At 47.4% G+C, this 19,871-nt stretch overlaps 1 protein-coding gene across 1 annotated transcript; it reads right to left on the minus strand.

The window, feature by feature from the left end:
- Positions 1-212: 212 nt before the first annotated feature.
- On the minus strand, positions 213-19,871 carry nfat5a (nuclear factor of activated T cells 5a). The gene is made up of 13 exons (XM_080842088.1): positions 19,707-19,871; positions 13,117-13,242; positions 10,659-11,241; positions 7,684-7,867; positions 6,957-7,147; positions 6,629-6,801; positions 5,763-5,897; positions 5,361-5,413; positions 4,981-5,113; positions 4,622-4,699; positions 4,348-4,466; positions 1,728-4,242; positions 213-624 (listed from the first exon to the last, which is right to left on the minus strand). The coding sequence occupies exons 1-13, from the start codon at positions 19,777-19,779 to the stop codon at positions 398-400; spliced, it is 4,590 nt and encodes a 1,529-aa protein (XP_080698214.1). The 5' UTR covers positions 19,780-19,871; the 3' UTR covers positions 213-397.

Below are 19,871 nucleotides of genomic sequence, written 5' to 3' on the forward strand. Positions count from 1 at the left end.
TACGAGACATAGGTGTAGCATAATACTCCCCCCATGTGATATGAGACATAGGTGTAGCATAATACTCCCCCCATGTGATATGAGACATAGGTGTAGCATAATACTCCCCCCATGTGATATGAGACATAGGTGTAGCATAATACTCCCCCTATACGATACGAGACATAGGTGTAGCATAATACTCCCCCCATGTGATATGCTGCAGTTCCCACCCTTACTAGACCTCATGGGATGTTGATGCAGCCTCATGAGTTCAAGTCACATGGCCCTCGGTCTCAGCAGCATGACTCCATGAGACAAGTAGATTTACAGTAGGGCCTCTTAACAGCTCACGCTGCTGAACACAAGGAGGCCATGTAAGCTTTTACTGATCAATGCCCACTTCAGCCTAGCGGACCTAAAAGTCCCCGGACAGATTCTTCTCTTGCTCCTGTAGCGTCTCGAGGATGTCGTCGATCTTCACCATATTCTGGGTGTCGTTCAAGCTACTGGACTGCTCCAGGAGGTTCTGGATCTGGGCACTGCTCGGCAGCTGGCTCTGGTTCTGATTGGGCCCTGGGTGTCCCAGGGACACTAGCTGGTTGGTAAGCGAAGGGCCTTGAGGATTCATGAGCTGACTGCAATCTGCAGGGGTGGGAGAACACAGACTCAATATAATTAATAAGGGCAGTGGAGTTCATTCAGCAGATCATATTTAATCATATTTGAAAAATGAATCTGATTTTACAACATTGAGTGAATAATTCCTGCAGCATCCTGTCAAATGACCTCTTAATATAATGTATTCCACATACATCACAATAGTTGCAATGTATACACATTGTTCTTAGGATAATGTTTTCATGATATGTCTTCAAGACATATTTGTGGAAATACTTTTTTCTTGTACTGATTTTGCTTGGATTCAATTAATACCCTCTTAAGTCCATTGTTAAAGAGTACCTTTAGGCTCTGTTAAGCTATGTAACACACTAAAGGAAAGGTGAAAAAAGGAAACTATAAAACATCCTCTTTATAATGGAAAATTCTGAATTTGTCAACTTGGGCCCTATTTTTAGATATTTTTGGCTCCAAACTTTTACTAAGGATAAATAAGAATCAAAATCGCTCCAGTTAGAACGCTAAAACTAGCACCTGCAAAACGGCCTTACAATGGAAAAAAGCAAGCCAGCATGTCAAAGTAAACCACTTGTTTTAACCACTGACAGACTCGTAAATGTTATTATACACCTGAGGCTGCCTCAATAACTGAAGAAACTATAGAAAATGACAACTTTCTCTTCTTCCGGTCTCTGACATAGCACCCCATTCAGTGAGGGCTACAATCATTTTGCTTAGTCAACTCGTTAACATAATAAAAAAATCTGGTCATTCAGAAAGAGGTAAATAATTAGGGGTGGGGGAAATATAATTTCTTCGTTTACTCTTGATTCTCTGTAGAACGATTCTGTCTCGATTCAGAAAAGACCATAATCGATTTTTTAATTAAAAAAATTAATAATAATTTAATCGAGATGCATCGATACTCGTTTTATCGGTTTAGAATTGATAATCGATAATCGAGTTAAGAATCGATAATCGGTTTCGAATCGTTGACCTCTGAATCGGAAGGTGCCAAGAGATTCCTGTCCCTACAAATAATGCACACTGTTTTAATGGTTGTCAACCAATCGTAACTGTATATTTATCTAAACTGTAGTGTAAACGGATCTAATGAAATGGCTTACCATTGGGTAGTTCAAAGAGGAAGAGGCCAGACTGCTGAGTCTGTCCCGGTTGGCTAAGGGACCCAGTCATGCCCGACTGGAAGAGTGTGTCAGGGGCCGGTTGTGCTGTGGAGCCACTTGAGCTCTGAAGCCCCCCTACTGACATTGCACTCTGCCCAGCAAAGATGGCCCCTGTGGTGGCAGCTGGAGGCATCTCCCGGGTACCCGCGCCTCCCTGCAGAGCCGTAATGGCTGCCTGTGGCAGATAAAGGCCAACAGAGGGCTGTTCACTGGAGGTGACTGACACACTGCCCGAACTGGGAACCACCTGCATGGGCTGCTGGTCCTGAAACAGCCCTAACTGCGAGGAACCACCCTGGGCTGAGGGGTCGCCCACAACCACACTCTGCTCCTGGAAGGACATTGGCTCTGCAGTGTCCTGCTGTGACACTGACACCACACCAGACTGGGAGAACAGCAGAGGATTCTGGGATGCCTGATGCTGAGGGACAGAGGGCTGGTTGGGTGCAGCTTGCACGGTCACACTCCCAGTGCTGGGTACCACCTGCATGGGCTGCTGGTCCTGGAAGAGGCCCTGGGGCTGGCTGCTGAAGAGCAGCGAAGAGGGCAGGTCCTGGGGGTTCAGGGGATTAGTGCAGAACAGCAGGCCCGTCTGCTGCTGCTGTGGCGGCTGCTGCTGCTGCTGGGGTTGGCTCTGGTACAGGGGGACTGGCTGGGCAGCTGGCTGCATCTGTTGCTGTGGCGATCGCTGCTGCTCCATAGGAGTGGACAACTGGATCTGCCCCTGAAGTAGCGACACTGCCTGGGCATCAGACACAGACGTCTGCATGGGGGTAAGGAAAGCCATATGTTGCTGTTGCTGCTGCTGGTTCTGACTGCTGTCGTTTGCCAGCTGGCCCGGTAGAACACCCTGATCCAGGAAGAGGGCAGAGGAGGCCTGCTGTTGATCGGCAGCTAGCATTGCGATACTGCCGGGGAAAAGAGACGCTTGGACCTGTGCCTGAGCTGGGGCAGGCTCGGACCCGAACAGCACAGTCTGCTGACTTTGAGCTTCAGACATTGGGTTCTGCGTCTGGAAAAGCTGCTGGGGTGGGGAAGGATGGGAGGGAGGCTGCTGAAGGAAGCTGGATGTCTGGATTGTCAAGAGCCCACCAGCCTGTTGGAAAAGTGCTTGTTGTTGTTGTTGCTGCTGCTGCTGGGGGGCACTATGGAGAAGACCCTCGGAAGGGTGGCCAGTGGGGGCTTGCTGCTTTGGGGCCTCGTTGGGAGAGAAACTAGGGGTGCACTGCATTGGGATCTGCTGCTGCATGAGCTCTGACTGCAACTGCTCCAGGCTCTTGAAGACGTTCTGCTGCTGCTGAAGGCTCTCAAAACTCTTTTGCTGCTGCAGGTCATTCAGAACCTTCTGATGTTGCAGGTTGACTAAAGTGTTCTGCTGCTGCTGCTGCTGAATAGTCTCCAGGACTTTAGGGTGCTGCAGGCTCTCCAGAGCCTCCTGGTGAGGCTGCTGCATGTTCTCCAAGACTTGCTGATGTTGATGGATGTTCTCAAGAACTTTCTGATGCTGTTTCAAATTTTCCAGCACGTTCTGTTGATGATGTAGATTTTCCAAAGCTTGCTGATGCTGCTGTTGCAGATTTTCCAGCAAGGACTGTTGTTGTTGCTGCTGTTGCTGTTGTTGCTGCTGTTGCTGTTGTTGTTGCTGTTGCTGTTGTTGCTGTTGTTGTTGTTGTTGTTGTTGTTGCTGTTGTTGCTGCTGTTGTTGTTGTTGCTGTTGTTGCTGCTGTTGTTGTTCCTGTTGCTGTTGTTGCTGTTGATGTTGCTGCTGTTGTTGATGTTGTTGATGCTGCTGTTGTTGATGTTGTTGATGCTGCTGTTGTTGATGTTGCTGTTGTTGATGTTGTTGATGTTGTTGTTGACTGTTCATAGATCTATCGTTTCCTCCCAGCTGAAGGCTATTCATGTTCTCCTGAACATGTTTCTGCAGGGTGTCAGCTGAGGGCGTGGGGCTGTACAGTACCGAGTTGAGCTGCTGCTGCGCTGCGGCAGCCACCAGGACCTGCTGCACCAAGGAGCCCCCTCCCGCCTGCAGCTCTCGCACCGCCCTCTCCAGCTGAGCCACACTGTCCTGGGGGAGCTGCTGGGGCACGGCCTGGGGGGAGGACTCCACCCGCTGGGGCATGCTCATCACCAGCATCCCAGCCTCCTCAGAGCCGCTCTCCTCTGGGGAGAGAGTCTCGGGGGTCTCCCGCATGAACTGCTGGGGCACCTGAGGGGGCACAGGCTGTAGGACGGTGGTGTCCTCTGACAGGGACACCTGGAAGGATGCGCTGGGGGCAATGTCTTGCTTCTGGATGGTGCTCAAGGGCTCTGCCGATGAGAACATGGGGGCCTGTGGCGGTTGGGTGCTGCCAGGTTGGAGAGGGGCTGGACTGGGGAAAGACTCACTGCCTGAGGGGGGAAGGTTGACATTCACCTCCAGAATTTGCTGTGGGGCTCCAAGGACGTCGTCGGGCTGGAAGACATTAATGCAACAGGAAGTTATTAAACAACTTCTTTAAAAACAAAAGTAAGATGGCAAAGAGATGGAAAAATGACTGAAAACTTCAACTAGGTCAACCTTAAAGACGTTGGATGCTGGGGCATTAGTGTACACCTCCATAGGGGTGACCTCTTCTCGTTTTAAAATCAGCTGAGTCATCATGGTGCTGTCGATATTACTGTTCCCAGTTTGCATTGCTGTAAAGAAGAAATATATCCATCATGACATTTTCTTCAGTATCTGATACACAATCATGGCTATTTGTAAGTCACATAATGTAGGACACTGCCTCAGGTGTCACAGTGCAGTCTCTCACCACAGACAGTCAAATGTTAGTGGCTATGGCTCGTACCTTTCATGTGGTCCTCAAACGGACAGGACTTGGCCAGGGTTGGCACCTCAGACTTCACAGGCACATCTACTGAGGGCTCTGCACAGGAGCACAGGAGCACAGACCTTTCATCTACTGGCACTTCACTGAGGCCCACATGGATGACATTTCACTCACTATTCAACACACTCAAAGCCCCGCCAGAAAACAGACAGACACACACACACACACACACACACACACACACACACACACACACACACACACACACCTGCATTTTAACACACAGACACACACACACACACACACACACACACACACACACACACAGACACAATCTTCCAGTGGCAAGTCATGAGGGTTATGTAAACTACACTGACCGGAGTGGGGAGTGAAAGTGAATGGCTGCAGTTCATTTGTTCTCCCGGCGTTGGTCACGATCCAGACGCCTACTGCCACAGGAGAGGTGATACTCAGGTCCCGGTAGGGGGGCACCTTCACAATCAGGTGATTCTGGGGAGAAATAGGAAATAAAGGACCAATACATACACAGATACACAAACACACACACACACACACACACACACACACACACAGACACACCCTCATGCATGCACGCACACACTCATGCATGCACGCACATACACACTCACGCACAAACTCACGCATGCGCACACATATGCAAACTCAGTCCTGCATCAGCAAAAGCAACGTGAAGTAAAGTCCCAAAGGCCGTCTCCATAGAAACAGGAGTGCCTACCTGATGAAACAGCTCCATGTCAATCTCAGCCTCAGCCTGCCAGCCACTCTCATCTGGAAAGACACACGCATGAAAAATTCACTCTGTCACTCAGCCCCTGGCACACCTTGCCCTAAAAAGGCACACGACTCGCACACTTCCCAATTGGAACGTTGGCTAGACAAAAGACATGTCTGTCTGCAAGTTCTAATTCAAAGGAAACAAGAGCAGCTCTGTTTGTAGAGGACTGCCCAGCCTTGAAGTCAGACTTAATGTAGGACAGTATTTCTTACAACATAACTCAGTGGCGTGTTCCCTAAACTCCAACAATGATACCACACACATACATCAAGCACAAAGCTCTGATGTGGGGTGCATATGGTATGTGGGAAGCACTTTTGGCAGTGGATTTGGCCTCCTCACCTGAGCTGATGTCCTGGAACAGGACTTTGGTTCCCTTTAGGAAGTTCTTGCCGATGATAAACACCTCCTCTCCGCCCATCACTGAGCAGCTGTGCAGGCTCTTCTTCAGGATTTCAGGCACACCTGCTGGCTGAGCTACTCACCACACACACACACACACACACACACTCTGATTTAGGAATATGCAAATATTATGGAGCAGGGACGCAAATCAACATTGACAGAAACTATTGTATCACTGTTCCATTGTTGTATCACTTTGCTAACTCTGGTCAACACGGCACACTAAGCAGCGTTGTGCTTGTATCCTTTGTAGCACACATTATTTATTCATCCAGTCAGGGTATGTGCAGACAAAACAACATCAGCTTGTGTCTGAGTGTGGAGCTCACTGGAGCAGGACCAGACTGGCCACTCCCTCTCTCCCGGGGAAGAGAGGAATGTAAAGCCACCGCTACGGTTTAATGTGGCTACAGATGACACAAGGCAAAGGGAAGTTCCATGACTCTCCGCTGAAACATTTTCAGGAACAATCGGGACAAATGCAGAGGCTTTAAATAGACTTTCTGTTAATATTCACATGAGATGTCACACTGCTGCTATTCAACACTAGAACTTGTAAATGCATGGTAGTGTGATGGTGCAAGAGAACACACCACACAGAGACACCAATGGACAGATGACTAGAGTTGAATTATGTTCACGCATAGAATAGAATAGCCTTTATTGTCATTGTATTTGCATACAACAAAATTTGGAGTGCTTCTCCTGTTGGTGCGACGCGGGACAACATATGCTACTGTCCAATGCCTAAACAGATCAACTCAGGGATCCAGAGAAAGTTTAGCGGTCAGGGACGGACTCACTGCAGAGGATGGGCAGGGACGTGGTCTGCAATGCCAGCATGGAGCCGTCGGGACGCGGGATGTGGACGCGGAAAGCCAGGCGGGCACGTGTGCTTTTCTTCTTTGAGCCCGCCACCCCGATGCGTGCCTCCACATCTGCATTGCGGAGCTTCAGGATGCCCACGCAGTCCACACTGCAAGACACACACACACACAAAACCACATCTTCTAAGCATGGGGAACTATACATATAATACATATGTAAATGCACTTCCACTCCAGCTCACTCACACACCACACTGATGAACACCCACAAACGGATGGGAGGGGAATAGGCGGTGGTACTCACGCCAGGGTCATGCTGTTGGTAGGCTCCAGGCTGACTTCGATGACGGTGGTCCCCTCGATGTCCACCTCCTTGCAGGCGGTGGTGTTGCGTCCCGTCACCCTGCAGGCCTGGTAGAAGCCGTGGGGCTTCACCCGGCCCGTGTCGTTCGCCACAAACACCTGCAGCACCACCGGCTCACTCACTCCCTCCAGCTGTGCGGAAAACAAAAGAAAAGTTAACTTCTACCTCGTTCAAATGGCTGTCTACCTTTGCTGCTGATTACACTTTTTTTTTTAGTTCAGTCTTACAACAATTAGCCATTCTGACTGTGAAGGTAAAAATGGCACTGACCTTCGTGATAATGAGCAAGTATGTGAGATTTAGTTTAATGCCTCGTCTGCACAACCTCATGTGCAGTGGAGTGCCACTTTGGCCTTATAATAGCACTTAGAATTCTGTACCATACGCAAACTCGATTTAGACTACACTGAGGCCTAAGGTGACCTGAAAGAGATCTTGGGCTATGTTAACGTGAACAGGCTGATGGGGGTAGATGGTTTACCTTGACAGTAGGGAAGCCCTGCTATGTTAACGTGAACAGGCTGATGGGGGTAGATGGTTTACCTTGACAGTAGGGAAGCCCTGCTATGTTAACGTGAACAGGCTGATGGGGGTAGATGGTTTACCTTGACAGTAGGGAAGCCCTGCTATGTTAACGTGAACAGGCTGATGGGGGTAGATGGTTTACCTTGACAGTAGGGAAGCCCTGTTGGGTGCGGTCCTTGACAGAGCCCCTGCTGCCCTCGGTGAGGTAGCGTGCCCGGTGCTGTGTCTCTGGCTGCACCAGGATCTTCAGCTCCTTTCCCTCAGTCTTCTGGGGGAACTGCGCCGCCAAGACCCCCGTCCGCAGCGCGCCGCCCGCCTCCAGCGAGCTGCCGGCAGAACAGACGGTGTTTAAACACAACATTGCAGACCAAGAATGGCTATGCTAATCCCCACTCTCTACGCTAAGCAGGAGGATTAGTCTCTGTCCGGCCTTTGTTTGGGCTAAATGTCAAGGAGGCTACAGGGCACTCTTTCCTGCTGCCACAGCATCCTCACAGGGTGCCCTGGTCTGGTCAGACTGAGCCTCTGAGCAGAGTCCCATGAGGAATCCACTGCTTTGCATTGCAAACCTGCTCCCACTTACTGCTCTACCAGTTTGGCCACCACTCGGACTCTGACAGACTGAGATCATCAACCCTCCGATACATCAGGGAATAAACTAGGGATGCAAGACAATATCGGCAAGACATCGGTATCGGCTTCAAAACTTAATTATCGGTATCTGCAGATATGAAACGATATACCTGGCCGATAAGGTGACGTGTAAATTATGCGCACGCGAAGCAAATGTTTATGAGAGTCGGCTGTGTGGCAGTAGCCTACTTCACAGTATCAGAGGATGATGACAAAATGCCTATTTGTCAGAAAACTTTTCAGGAGAAGGAGGAGATGCAGCTTGGCCATAACGTAGGTTGCATGCATAGATGCAGACCACCCGCGTGCCACGCTTTACAACATTACCTGTCGCGCTAATAGATGTTAATAAGTTACGGAGTTAGCTAGACAACACTAGCTTGTTAGCTTGCATGCTACGTGTCACCAGAGAAGTTGATGATACCTCATTTCACGGGATGTGAAACGTTATGTCACAAGCCCACGCTATCTGTACATGGCTCACTTTTGCATTTATGGAATTTATACAGCTAACTTGGCAATAACGTTACATAGATTAGTCTAGAAATCCTAGAAGGGACGTTATTAAACTGTAAGTCAGTTAACCAAGGTTAGTTTGCAAAGTTAGCCAAGCTGCATTTCCAGAGTGTAGTTGTTCAAGTTCAAGGAGGTACTGTTCAAGTATGAAAATTGTGACGTGAAAATATAAATAAATCTGCCATATTTTAAACCATTTCAGTTTCATGAGTGAATGTCTATTTCTAAAATGATACAAATCAAGTCTGTAATGTCCTGTATTTATCCATTTTAAGTCAGTGCTGTATGAAAATAGGGGGGTGGAATATCCAGATTCTAGATAACCAATTTAAAAGCTAGCATCCCTATTCGGTTATTCATGGGAAGTTGAGAAAGTATGGGATACTTTAGCAAAACGCTCACTTCAAATAAAAGTTTCCAAACATGGCAGTGTGTGAGAGTTAGCTGGTATACATCAGATGTATATTCAATAAGACCTGTTTACAGTAATGATTCTGTGCGCCTACAATGAGAAAGAAAAAAATAGACTATCATATAATTCTATGGGATTCCCAGTAATGGTAATAGCAAAGAGTTGTCAGGTGTAATACTAATAAAAACTTTTTTTATATATTTATATAAAATATATTTTTTTTAATCTAACACTTAAACGTGTGTATCTGTTTTTAATGCATTTCAAATGTGATATTCAATGCAGCAATAAGGAGTTATTAGCATGCTAACAGCCTAAAAGGCATGCAAAAACCTTGCAAACACCACCAACAGCCCAGTTGACACTGATAGAAGGTGTCTTTTGGCAGTCTTCCCGAACGACCATGTGGAAGAGGATCTTGTGGTACCACTTTTTGGATCTTATCTTTCGGTGCAGGGCGATGAGCCCTGTTGAGAACCATCTAATCACAGTGGCAGCTAGATGTGCTGAGGCCTAGTGATCATCATACCACTCCACAGCTGAGAGGAACCCCATTATGAAATGCTCTTTTCCTCAGAAGCTCCTCTCCCTGTACCTGTTCAGAATCTGAATGTGTGGAGAAACTGCATCCAGCCAGACGAGTGGGTCTCAGTGGCAATGCAGTGCAGTGGATTCTCCTCTTTTCCAAAAGCATCTGCAGATCAACACTGGAGAACCAGTTGGCAAAGTACAGCTTGTGGGATGAGACACTATGTTGCCACTTATTTCTATGTCAGGATGCCCATTACAAGGAGAGATATTCCCCAGCGATCTGGATTCTTGGGATAATACGGAGTCATGGGGTTTTTCCCCTTGAATGGGACAATTTGTTTCATACAGAGATCTTCATCTCGTGGGATTGCTTGAAACCTCTCCAAAAGATGTCAGCAGTGGGCGCACCTTGTACAGCTTGTCTCTGAAGTGTCAGAAAAGTGTAGATTGCGCTTGATAGCCTCCCAGCGAGGCACGGCCTCTGGTTGTCTAGCTGACGTTTCCATCTCAATTTAACTCTAAAATAACTCTCAAATTATAACAGGAAAAGGTGGAATCCCTCAGGGTGCCTGTGCAGCTTCGCCCTCGCATGCGTTTAACTTTAGCTGATAATTAGTTGAAGACCGAGTGGGAATGAACATGTTGTATGTATCCCGTGTTGTTTTGAATGGGTTTGTATGTGAAAGAGCTATATAGGAGCTATAGGCTTTCTGCCACAAGCCCTATGTCACAACACAGAAGTACTGGTCTATACACGCTTACAAGGCCTACTATTTTCTCAATACAGTTTCCATTTTCTCTAGTCAGCCCCGAATAACCGTTTGTGGACACTGTCGTATATTCGAATATCAAAAATGGTTATTATGCACACCCCTGTAATAAACACAAACAAAACCAGCTCTGTAAACTACTGTAGCGGTAGAGGTTTGTTGTGTGTGCTTTCTGTGTTTTTTGTGTTTGTGTGTGTAAGGGTGGAAAACACAGATGCGTCATGTCTCCTGAGTCAGTAATGTAAATAAACCCACCTGGCCTTGGGGCTGGCCTTGGCGTCAGAGCCCAACTGGGACAGCACGAAGTGGGGCGCATTGGCGCTGTCGGCATCAAACACCTCCATGCTGGGTGCCTGGGCGCCAGCGGGCTTGGACCCGGGCCTCTGGCGTGGCGTGCGCTTGCGGGACTTGCGCGGCACTTCGGTGTTGTCATTGTAGGAGCTACTGCTGGCCATGCTGAAGCTGGTGAGGGACTCCTCCATCCACATGCTGCCGCTCTGCTCCGAGTCTGGCAGCGGTGCCTCCTCCTGGCACGACATGCGGCTGTCGTCCAGCAGGTCCTCCGGCGGCGGCGAGATGTTCAGCACGGTCCGCCGCTTAGAGGGGGTGATCTGACTCGGCTGGGCCCCTCCGCTGCTGTCGCCCACGGCCCCGAAAGCTGCCTCCACACCCAGCCCCGAGCCTCCTGGGCCACCCTCTTCCAGGGGGGCGCCCAGGACCCGGGAGCCCTGCTCGGGGGCTGAGGCAGTGGAGAGCATGCTGGAGCAGGAGGAGCCAGGAGGCGCTGTGCTGTTGCCCCCTACAGGGCTGGAGGAGATGTTGCAGGAGGAGGCAGCATCTGTGACGTGGTTGACAGACAGGTTAAGTGCAGCCACAAACAAGCAGCCTGGCTAGCCGTCCCATTCAAGCAGTGAATCTGCCCTGCCTAGGTCTCTAGTGATTACTGTTTAACACCCCTGATTGTTAATCATGTTTATCCAAATCTGTGTGTATGTCTTCCTCTCTATTGCATTATATAACGTGTATGGATTTATGTGTATGTTCCTTTTTTTATTATGTTTTTCTCTAAAACTCCATATTATGGACCAAATGTTGCTGTTAATTCATTCTTTACATAAAAAAACAAGGCAACATGCTTAATGCATACATAGTATATAAAACCAAGGCCAAAATTAAAAGCAAAACTCAGAAATGAAAAAAGGGGGCTGGTGAAATTTAAGCAGCCACCTGTTAAATAATCAGGGTCCAAAATACTATTCTCAGGTGTCAACTGAAGCATGCCAATTGGTAGATTTTGGCTGGGACTGAGCGTAGCCATGGAGACAGAATAAACAAGCGTCTGACCTACGAAGCAGAGAACTGCAGACCATTTTATATGCAGACTCTCCCTGATTCAGAGGCAACGCCCTGGAATAAAAACGAGACAGCCAATGAACAAGAGCTGATCATTCATACGAGTCATCCAGAGAAGACACCAATCAAATTTGGTCCATGCTGTTTGTGTTTTCGAAATTTACACATATAACCTATTGGTGTGGGTTTAATGCTATTTACAGTATATTCACAGAACTGCAATGCAATTAAATTGAATTTACTGGTTAAGAAGGCAGAGAAACACTATGAAGAGCCCAATTGATTTTCACTCATTTAATTATGTGCATGGTGTGCGGTCTGGTTGCCAGAGCTGTGCCGGTGTGGTTTCCTTCTCTTGGTAGCTGTTGGTTTTGCTGGTTGGTTGCTTGGCTGGTTGCATGGCCGGGTTACCTCTAATTAGTGCTGCCACAACACGGACAGTCTGACACTAGTCTGGGGCAGCTTGTTTTAAGATCCCTCAGCTTCCTGCCAAAACAGGAAGCAGTCGAGCATGAGGATGCCCTCTTTTACACTCCAATAGCATGTAACCATAACACAGTAAACACCTGCTTCAAATCACCCACCACAGTATCGCCTCGAGAGCAGCTACAGAACCAAGCTCAGTGATCCGGTCACATATCTTTATAGCAGTGGGAGTCATTTCTATGGTAATGAAAGGACATGGCTAGGCCCTCGCTATTTCAATGGGACTCTTTTCCTGCTGACTAAACGCAATGGAATATGTGCATCCCACACTTTACACCTGCGCTACCTGCCTATAGCCCCATTTCAAGCTACAGACTCTGGGTGCAGACGAGCTCCTGGGCGCAGAAAAGGGTTGCAGGCAGCAGCAGCACTATCGGTTTCAGATCAACTGCTCTGAGCTCAGCCACATGGTACATGGCAGACAGAGTACAGCCACAACAGCCAGTAACAGGAAGTGAGTAACACAAAAGGCAGTAACAGGAAGTCTGTCTGTCACCAAAAAAGGCAGCAACAGCGACATACTCCAGCCCAGGCTACTGAAAAGGTTATAGATGCAGAAGAGCGAGGAGGTAGTGTTAGGTGGAGCAAGAGGCTAATCTGGCATTAATGCGGATGTACACGACTACACAACAGCTATTTCCAGACAGGCTGCCACATAACAGATAGTAGCATTTACACTTCACTTCACTCTGTTTAGTGTTCGTTATGGCATATAGTAGCGTTGACATTTCACACGGTTTAGTGTCTACTTCAGGAGGAGATGCACAGTACAAAGGGGATGCAGCTAGACATTCTGAGCAGCCCTGGCTGGGATCCCTATTTCTGGGGTCTCTGTGAGAGGGGGCACAGGGTCCGGGGCGGCGAGAGGACATACCTGCGGCCAGCGCTGCCGGAGGGGGAGGACCGGCCTCTCCTCCGCTCTTCTGACTCATAGTGGGCCTCTCCTGCTGTGAGGAGCCAGGAAGCTGCAGCTCTTTGGGAAGCAGGTCATACACCGACTCTGGGAGCAGGAGAGAGAGAAAGGGAGACAGAAAGTGAGTGAGACCAGGAGAGATCTACCAAAATAGAAAGTAAGAGAGAAAGTGAGATAGATCAGAATAGAGAGAGAATGTGTGACAAGAGTGAGACAGACCAGAGGGGAGAGAGGATTAAGGCCCTTATAGAGTACTCAAAACGGTTGTGTCGGATAGTCGGGCAGTGGGCGGGCGGCCGGATAGTACGTACTAGTTAGCATTTGTGTCCCTTTATAGTACACCAACGGCTGTGGGTGCTGAAAACAATTCTCTTCCAGAACAGTAGGGGGAGTAACGGTTTAAGTGCCGAAAGACAAGCTACCCCATGACATTTTCGTGCGATGGAAATCGTTAGTTGGCTTTCCCTCTCCTCCACAACTTTTACTTACTTCCCTCTCACCAGCTGTCGCTACTGAAATGCAACAGGTGTCAGCAGACATACACCTTTCATGCTTTGTCTAATGTTACATATACACCTGAAAGGGCAAACTTATCTCTTTCATGGTATTTTTTGTGGGAGAAATAGTTGCAATCTACAACAAAATGATATGCTTATCTTACACGATAGAAACTGTTAAAAAACGATTAAATTAAATGAATACGTTCTTATTTTCCTTGGTATTTTCGTCATATTCAGATTTGCAATGATTTCTGGGTAATTTTTGTAATCTCTATTTGATCATGTGACGAGACGATACGATAAAGGCACAACATCTGAACAACTGACAGTGTTGTACAAGTCCACACCTTTCATGAAATAGTTAAAAGTTCATACAAGTAAACATGAACTATAGTAATTATTTCCCCCAACGGCAGCGTGTCTCGAAGTGTGGTGGAAGCCCAACTTGTGGGTCGCAGAGACGTGACAGGTGGAGCACAAATGAGAAGAGATTCAGGAGATTTTCCCGTTGCAATGCCTTCCTTTATATACAGTAGCCTAACTAGAATATCGCACTAAACAACCACACTCAAACAAAAGGAATATTGTAGGCCTATTGTTAGAACAGTAGCAGGGCAGAGCACACGGATAATCCATATTCATCATCTTGGCAAATTGAGATACTGCGGCTGGCGCGATTAAGCACATTCCATATTCCATATTTGAAATATCTTTATAAGTAGGCTAGTGAAGTCAACCTGTTGATAGTATTCCCAACTCAATTGTCCTTCATTCTATCACCGTGTTTGAAAGGTATTGGTTAGGTAATAGCCGAGTGACAGCCGTTTTCTTTCTCATTTGACAGTAGCCTATAGGATATACTTGTGTGTTTTAAGCAAATAAGGGGCAACTGCTATCGTGAATTATACAGTAAATACGTTGTGAAATGAAAGGAAAACACATCACAGCGAGTGCAGTGCATCACAGCGAGTGTGAGCGAGTGCATGTAGTATATGTTGATGCCGGAGTTAAATAAAGGCAGGCTATTCATGAAATCCGTCAATGTGTCAGTAGTATGAACAGTTGAGACATTGACTCCGTGGGGCTCAGGTCGTTTGGACAAATATTTTAATTGCTGTCGCTCGTGCTGGTTCTCTGGCAGTAGGCTACTTGGGCCGGCTCATGTATTGTGATATACAGGGAATAGTTTTCAAGGAAAGGATCTGCACCTTTGACAGTGGCTGTTGTTCATATATATATATGGATATAAAGGTAATGAAACAGGAAACGCTAGGTCCAGAAATGTTAGTTTCCGGAGTTGATGTCGTATGGAAATGATGTCGTAGTGGGCCAATCACGGCCAAGGAGTATCCGTCGCCATGAGCGGACCGACAGAAATTTTTGCGGGGACACGGAGAGCTGTCCGACGGCTCTGGAGAGCACGGAGAGGGCGTTTCAGCTACCTGAGAAGGCGTTCCAGCTACCTGAAGGCGTTCCTATGTGCCCAAAAACGTGTTGTACGGAGTACCATAAAAAAGCCTTTAGACTGACACACACCAAAATGAAAAGCAAAAGAACACGTGATGTAGGTAACCACAGAGAGAGAGAGTCAAAATAAGACAAACCAAAGTACAAAGAAAGTGAGGGAAGGAGAAAGAAATAGATCAAATGTAAATGAAAATGCAAAAGGGTGGACTACAAGAGAAAGAAAGAAAGCAGACAGAGAGAGGGAGGGAGGGAGCGATAGACCAAAACAGAGGGTGAGAGAAAGCGAGATGGCTCAAAATAGCAAGGGAGAGAGACAAAAAAGAAAGATATGGCAGGAGAGAGGAAAAGGATAGACAGCATGCAAGAGAGAGCGTGAGAGAGAGAGAGAGAGAGAGAGAGAGATCCAAGCAGACAGTATGCAGACATTTACTTTGACAACACCCACAACCAGCACAGAAACCATGTTCAGCACTCCAACAATGAGCCTGACTGACTGGGCGCCCTGTGCAGTACCCTCCTCCTGCCAGTCCACCTCCAGGAGTCCTCAGTGCAAACCCAAAGGGCCCAAAGCACCCCTTCTCTTGGATGGGCATACTTTGCCGTGTGGGGCAGGGTGCAGTGGGCAGGGGCAGGGGCAGGGTGCAGTGGGCAGGGGCAGGGGCAGGGTGCAGTGGGCAGGGGCAGGGGCAGGGTGCAGTGGGCAGGGGCAGGGGCAGGGTGCAGTGGGCAGGGGCAGGGGCAGGGGCAGGGGCAGGGGCGTGTGAGACAGGAGAGAGCCGCTTGACTGGAACTGCAGATGGCGCCCTGAGCAACGAGAGTGTCTGGCCTCTGCTCTCCGCACACACACTCACACACTCTGAAACACAACACTGGCATTCACCATTGTTCTGGGACTCAAGCTCTCCTGGCCAAGTCAAGACCACCAGCCGAGTCCACTCTACAAACGGCTCCATGACTCACCAGACAAACATCACTCACTCGGACACGGTCACAGCAAGAACAGGCGCCATCAAACCACCACTGGCTCAGACCTTTGCACGCCTTTAATGCAGACCATCAGTTGTTGGGTTTTAATGAGCTTCTAGAGATGTGTGTTGTTTAGGCACCGGCGTCAGCGTGTGTGTGTGTGTGTGTGTGTGTGTGTGTGTGTGTGTGTGTTAAGGATGCAACGTTACACAGTTTTATGTCGAACCATTCAGTACATCCCCCTAAGGTTCAACACACTCACGTGAACCGTGGTATGTCCCATTTTCCTTTCATTTCCTAAACTTATTGCGCTCAAACGGCACGCATGTTGTTCATTCAGATTCCCAGGAACATCTCTGGAGCCTGTTCCAATTTCCCTGGAGCCAATCAGCGCTCTGTATGCAAATAGGAGCTGGAGATGAAAGGGGAAACTAAAAACACAACTAACTAGATAGAGAGAAGCTCATTTGGAGAGGCACTGCCATCTTCCAAATCCGCTGTGTGAGAAAAAAATTAATTCAGCCTTCAATACGATGACGAGGATAAGAAGACTGTAAACAAACCAAGTACAGCCGGCAAGCATCACTTTGCCACTGTGGGCCACTTGAGTGAAAATACCTCTGACATGATGTTTCATTTACGGCACCATCACTCAGCCCTATCCCAGGTGGAGCAGGGACAGTTGGCAGAAATACAATAATCTCTTCCTGTAGCCTTCCAGCAACATTTTGTGACAAATAAAAAAAAATAGAGGGGCAGTCAGAGAGGGCTTGTCGCCACCATGACCAAATGACACATCTCTCAATGTTAGTGAAAGTGAAACTACATTCTTGGAGCTGCCCCTTGACGCGGATCTGCTTCGAAATGTAGTGGGTTGTTTTTTGGCCCATGCTACACCTTTTCATCAAATTTCATGGAAATCGAGCCTGTTTTTTTGTGTAATCCTGTTTACAGACAGATAAACAGACAAACAAACTGCACTGAAAACATAACCTCCTTAGCAGAGGTAATAATGAAATCAGTGGGAGTACTGGCTCGGGATTATGTCACCTGATGGAAAAATGAAACCGCTTTACAACGTCCCCTCGTGCACACATTTCAGCAGTAAAGCTCTACGTAACATCAGAGAGAAATGTAAAACAAATGGACTCAGACACCCTCTCTAGCTCTCACCACTGGTTGGACCTCCAGAGCAGTGAAAGCTCCCTTACTGTAGTACAGATCGGAACCAAGCCTAGTTAGTCATGCTGCCATTTTTCTGTATAAGAACGTTTTATTTTGCATCTAGAGGCAAACAAAATAGTTTATAGTTTAAAGGGTGATTTAATTTTTGTATTAAATATAAAGATACCGTAACCGTACTATTACCCTGGCCCAAAAACTGAGACCCACTGTACCGTTGCATCCCTAGTGTGTGTGTGTGTGTGTGTGTGAGAGAGAGTGTGTGTGTGTGTGTGTGTGTGTGTGTGCACGTCTTGTGACGCCTCCTGTGACTGGCTCAGAATACTGATGAGACCTTGGTGGTTAACAGGGAGACGTCAAGGCCGGGTTGTAAATTACCATGACGACTGAGCTCACATGTCATCCAGGCTTCTGCCAGGTGACACTGCCAACCAGCAGCATCAGACCAGCATCTGTGTCTGTGCTTTGTGCTCATCGGGCCCTGCTAGCACCCTCACTGGCCAGCACCATTAGAGCATAGCAGCAACAATACATCGGAACACTGAAGACTAGAACCACAACACAACACTCCAATAATCAGAGTAACAATCAGTCTTGCAACACAAATCCATTCTACAGAACTGAAGCTAAGAAAAAGCCATAGAACAGTGCAGACAATGTTAGCTACTACAATGCCACAATCAAATAAAACAGGAATTTCTGTTATATCTCAGCAGATAAACAGTTTTAGAGTGGCAGTCAGAGAATGATCCCTAAACTGAACGATGGACAGGCGGCTTCCTAGACGCTAGCTCATTCCAGAATGTTTATAAATCTCAACGCAACATTCCGCACCAAAATAGCTGCTCTAAATCTATGAGACTTTAGAGAACCTCGGGCCCTCTGCTCTTGCTCTGCGCATTTGTTCCATAATTAAAGCCAGTTACAGTTGAACTAAACCATATGAGACCGTCAAGAAGTCACAGCACAGTGTAGTTGTTTACAAGACACTGCATCCCACCCAATATTTTCACGATGCCATGGTTTGCGGGAAATGTATGGCTCTTGCCTTTATGTGTCTACACAAAGTTCTGACCAGACACGTGGCTGCCAAAATAACTGCGTTTGCTAGCTACTTTAAAATGAATCATTTTCTATTCTGTGCATGTAGTGTGACTACCTAAACACCCGTGTACGATATGAACAACCTACTCGGTGCAAAGAATATGAACACCAAGACAGAATGCGTTTATTCTTAGAGACGGCGGGTCGGCAACAAAGAGGCCCACTAAGGGGGCAGGTGAGCTGACAGTGTCCGCAGGAGTTCTACATAGTTACGCTGCTCCGATCACATTTCACATGCTGAAGAGCCGCAACAGTGTGCACTGTCTGTGTTAAAGAAAGGTGTGCATCAAGGTCTGTGCGACCACATGTGTTCAACCTCACGCACCACGTTTCAAATCGCACATCTGAACTGAGTGAGATCAGTGTCTGGCTGTGCAATTCAAAACTCAACACTACTGTCCGTCTTGTAAACGAGCATCCCAGCTGTTATCTTAAGGCAAGTGTAGGCACATGGTTGACAGGCCACTCACTTCTCGTTGACATGCAGTGCTTCTCTTTGTTCATGTCCTATGGAGGTCGGAAGCGAACAGTTACATTGGCATCTCAAACAGGCAGGGTCATTTACTGACATAATCTAGCCACCTAAATTGACCTTATTACTACTGTCCCAGCAAGTTATTAAAACAACTATCCTAGGTAGATTAATGTCATCTACGTTTGTATCAGCTGTATACACTAAATAAAGAGAGACCCAGGCGAGGCCTTGCAAAGAGGCAGTCACATTGTAACAGCAAATGTTTATCTTCGAGATTGTATCTCTGCCTCAGTACGTTACATCCTTCGAATGGCACTTGCACTGTGCAAGTACGTAGCTGAGTATAGCTAGTTAGCCATCTCCCATCAACAGTACATAACTGGCGGTTTAACCATCCTTGCTAGCTAGCCCTAAGCAGCTAACCTAGTCGCCAGGTTCGCTAGCCTGCTTGGTGGCTGGCGCTTGGAATTTCCCTGCTCTTTGGTGTAAGTAGTATCTTTGTGATAAAATATATCTAACATTAGCTATCTAGTTAAAAATCCCCATTGATGATTTACCCAACTAATGAGGTATCGATGAAAGCGACATCAAATAAAATATTGACAGGCAAGGCACCTAACCTCTGTCATACAACACGCCTACCTACAAGCAACGTTAGCTGGCTCAGAAACTCGTTATTAGCAAACCTATTCTGTGACTGATATTTGCAAGCTAAACGTGATACCCCAATGCTGGTTTACAAAGTCAGCAATAACGGTACAAGTTAGCCACAGCCTTGAACTCAGTTCAACAAGGAAAATGATAGTACGACAGAAGAGGTTAAAAAGACAGGGTCGCTTTTAAATTGGTCGTCTTACCTTTAGAATAGAGGGATTTGGGGGAATTAAGGTCGATATCCGCGCTAAGCAGCGATATAAAATCAGAGGGCATAGCTGGCTAGTGCCTCATGAGAGAAAATGAAAACAGACGTATCCCTCAAGAAAACAAGTGCCTTAGACAAGACAGTCCCATATTTCAGTAAT

This window comes from Sprattus sprattus (assembly GCF_963457725.1).
Source record: "Sprattus sprattus genome assembly, chromosome: 7".
Lineage (NCBI taxonomy): Eukaryota > Metazoa > Chordata > Actinopteri > Clupeiformes > Clupeidae > Sprattus > Sprattus sprattus.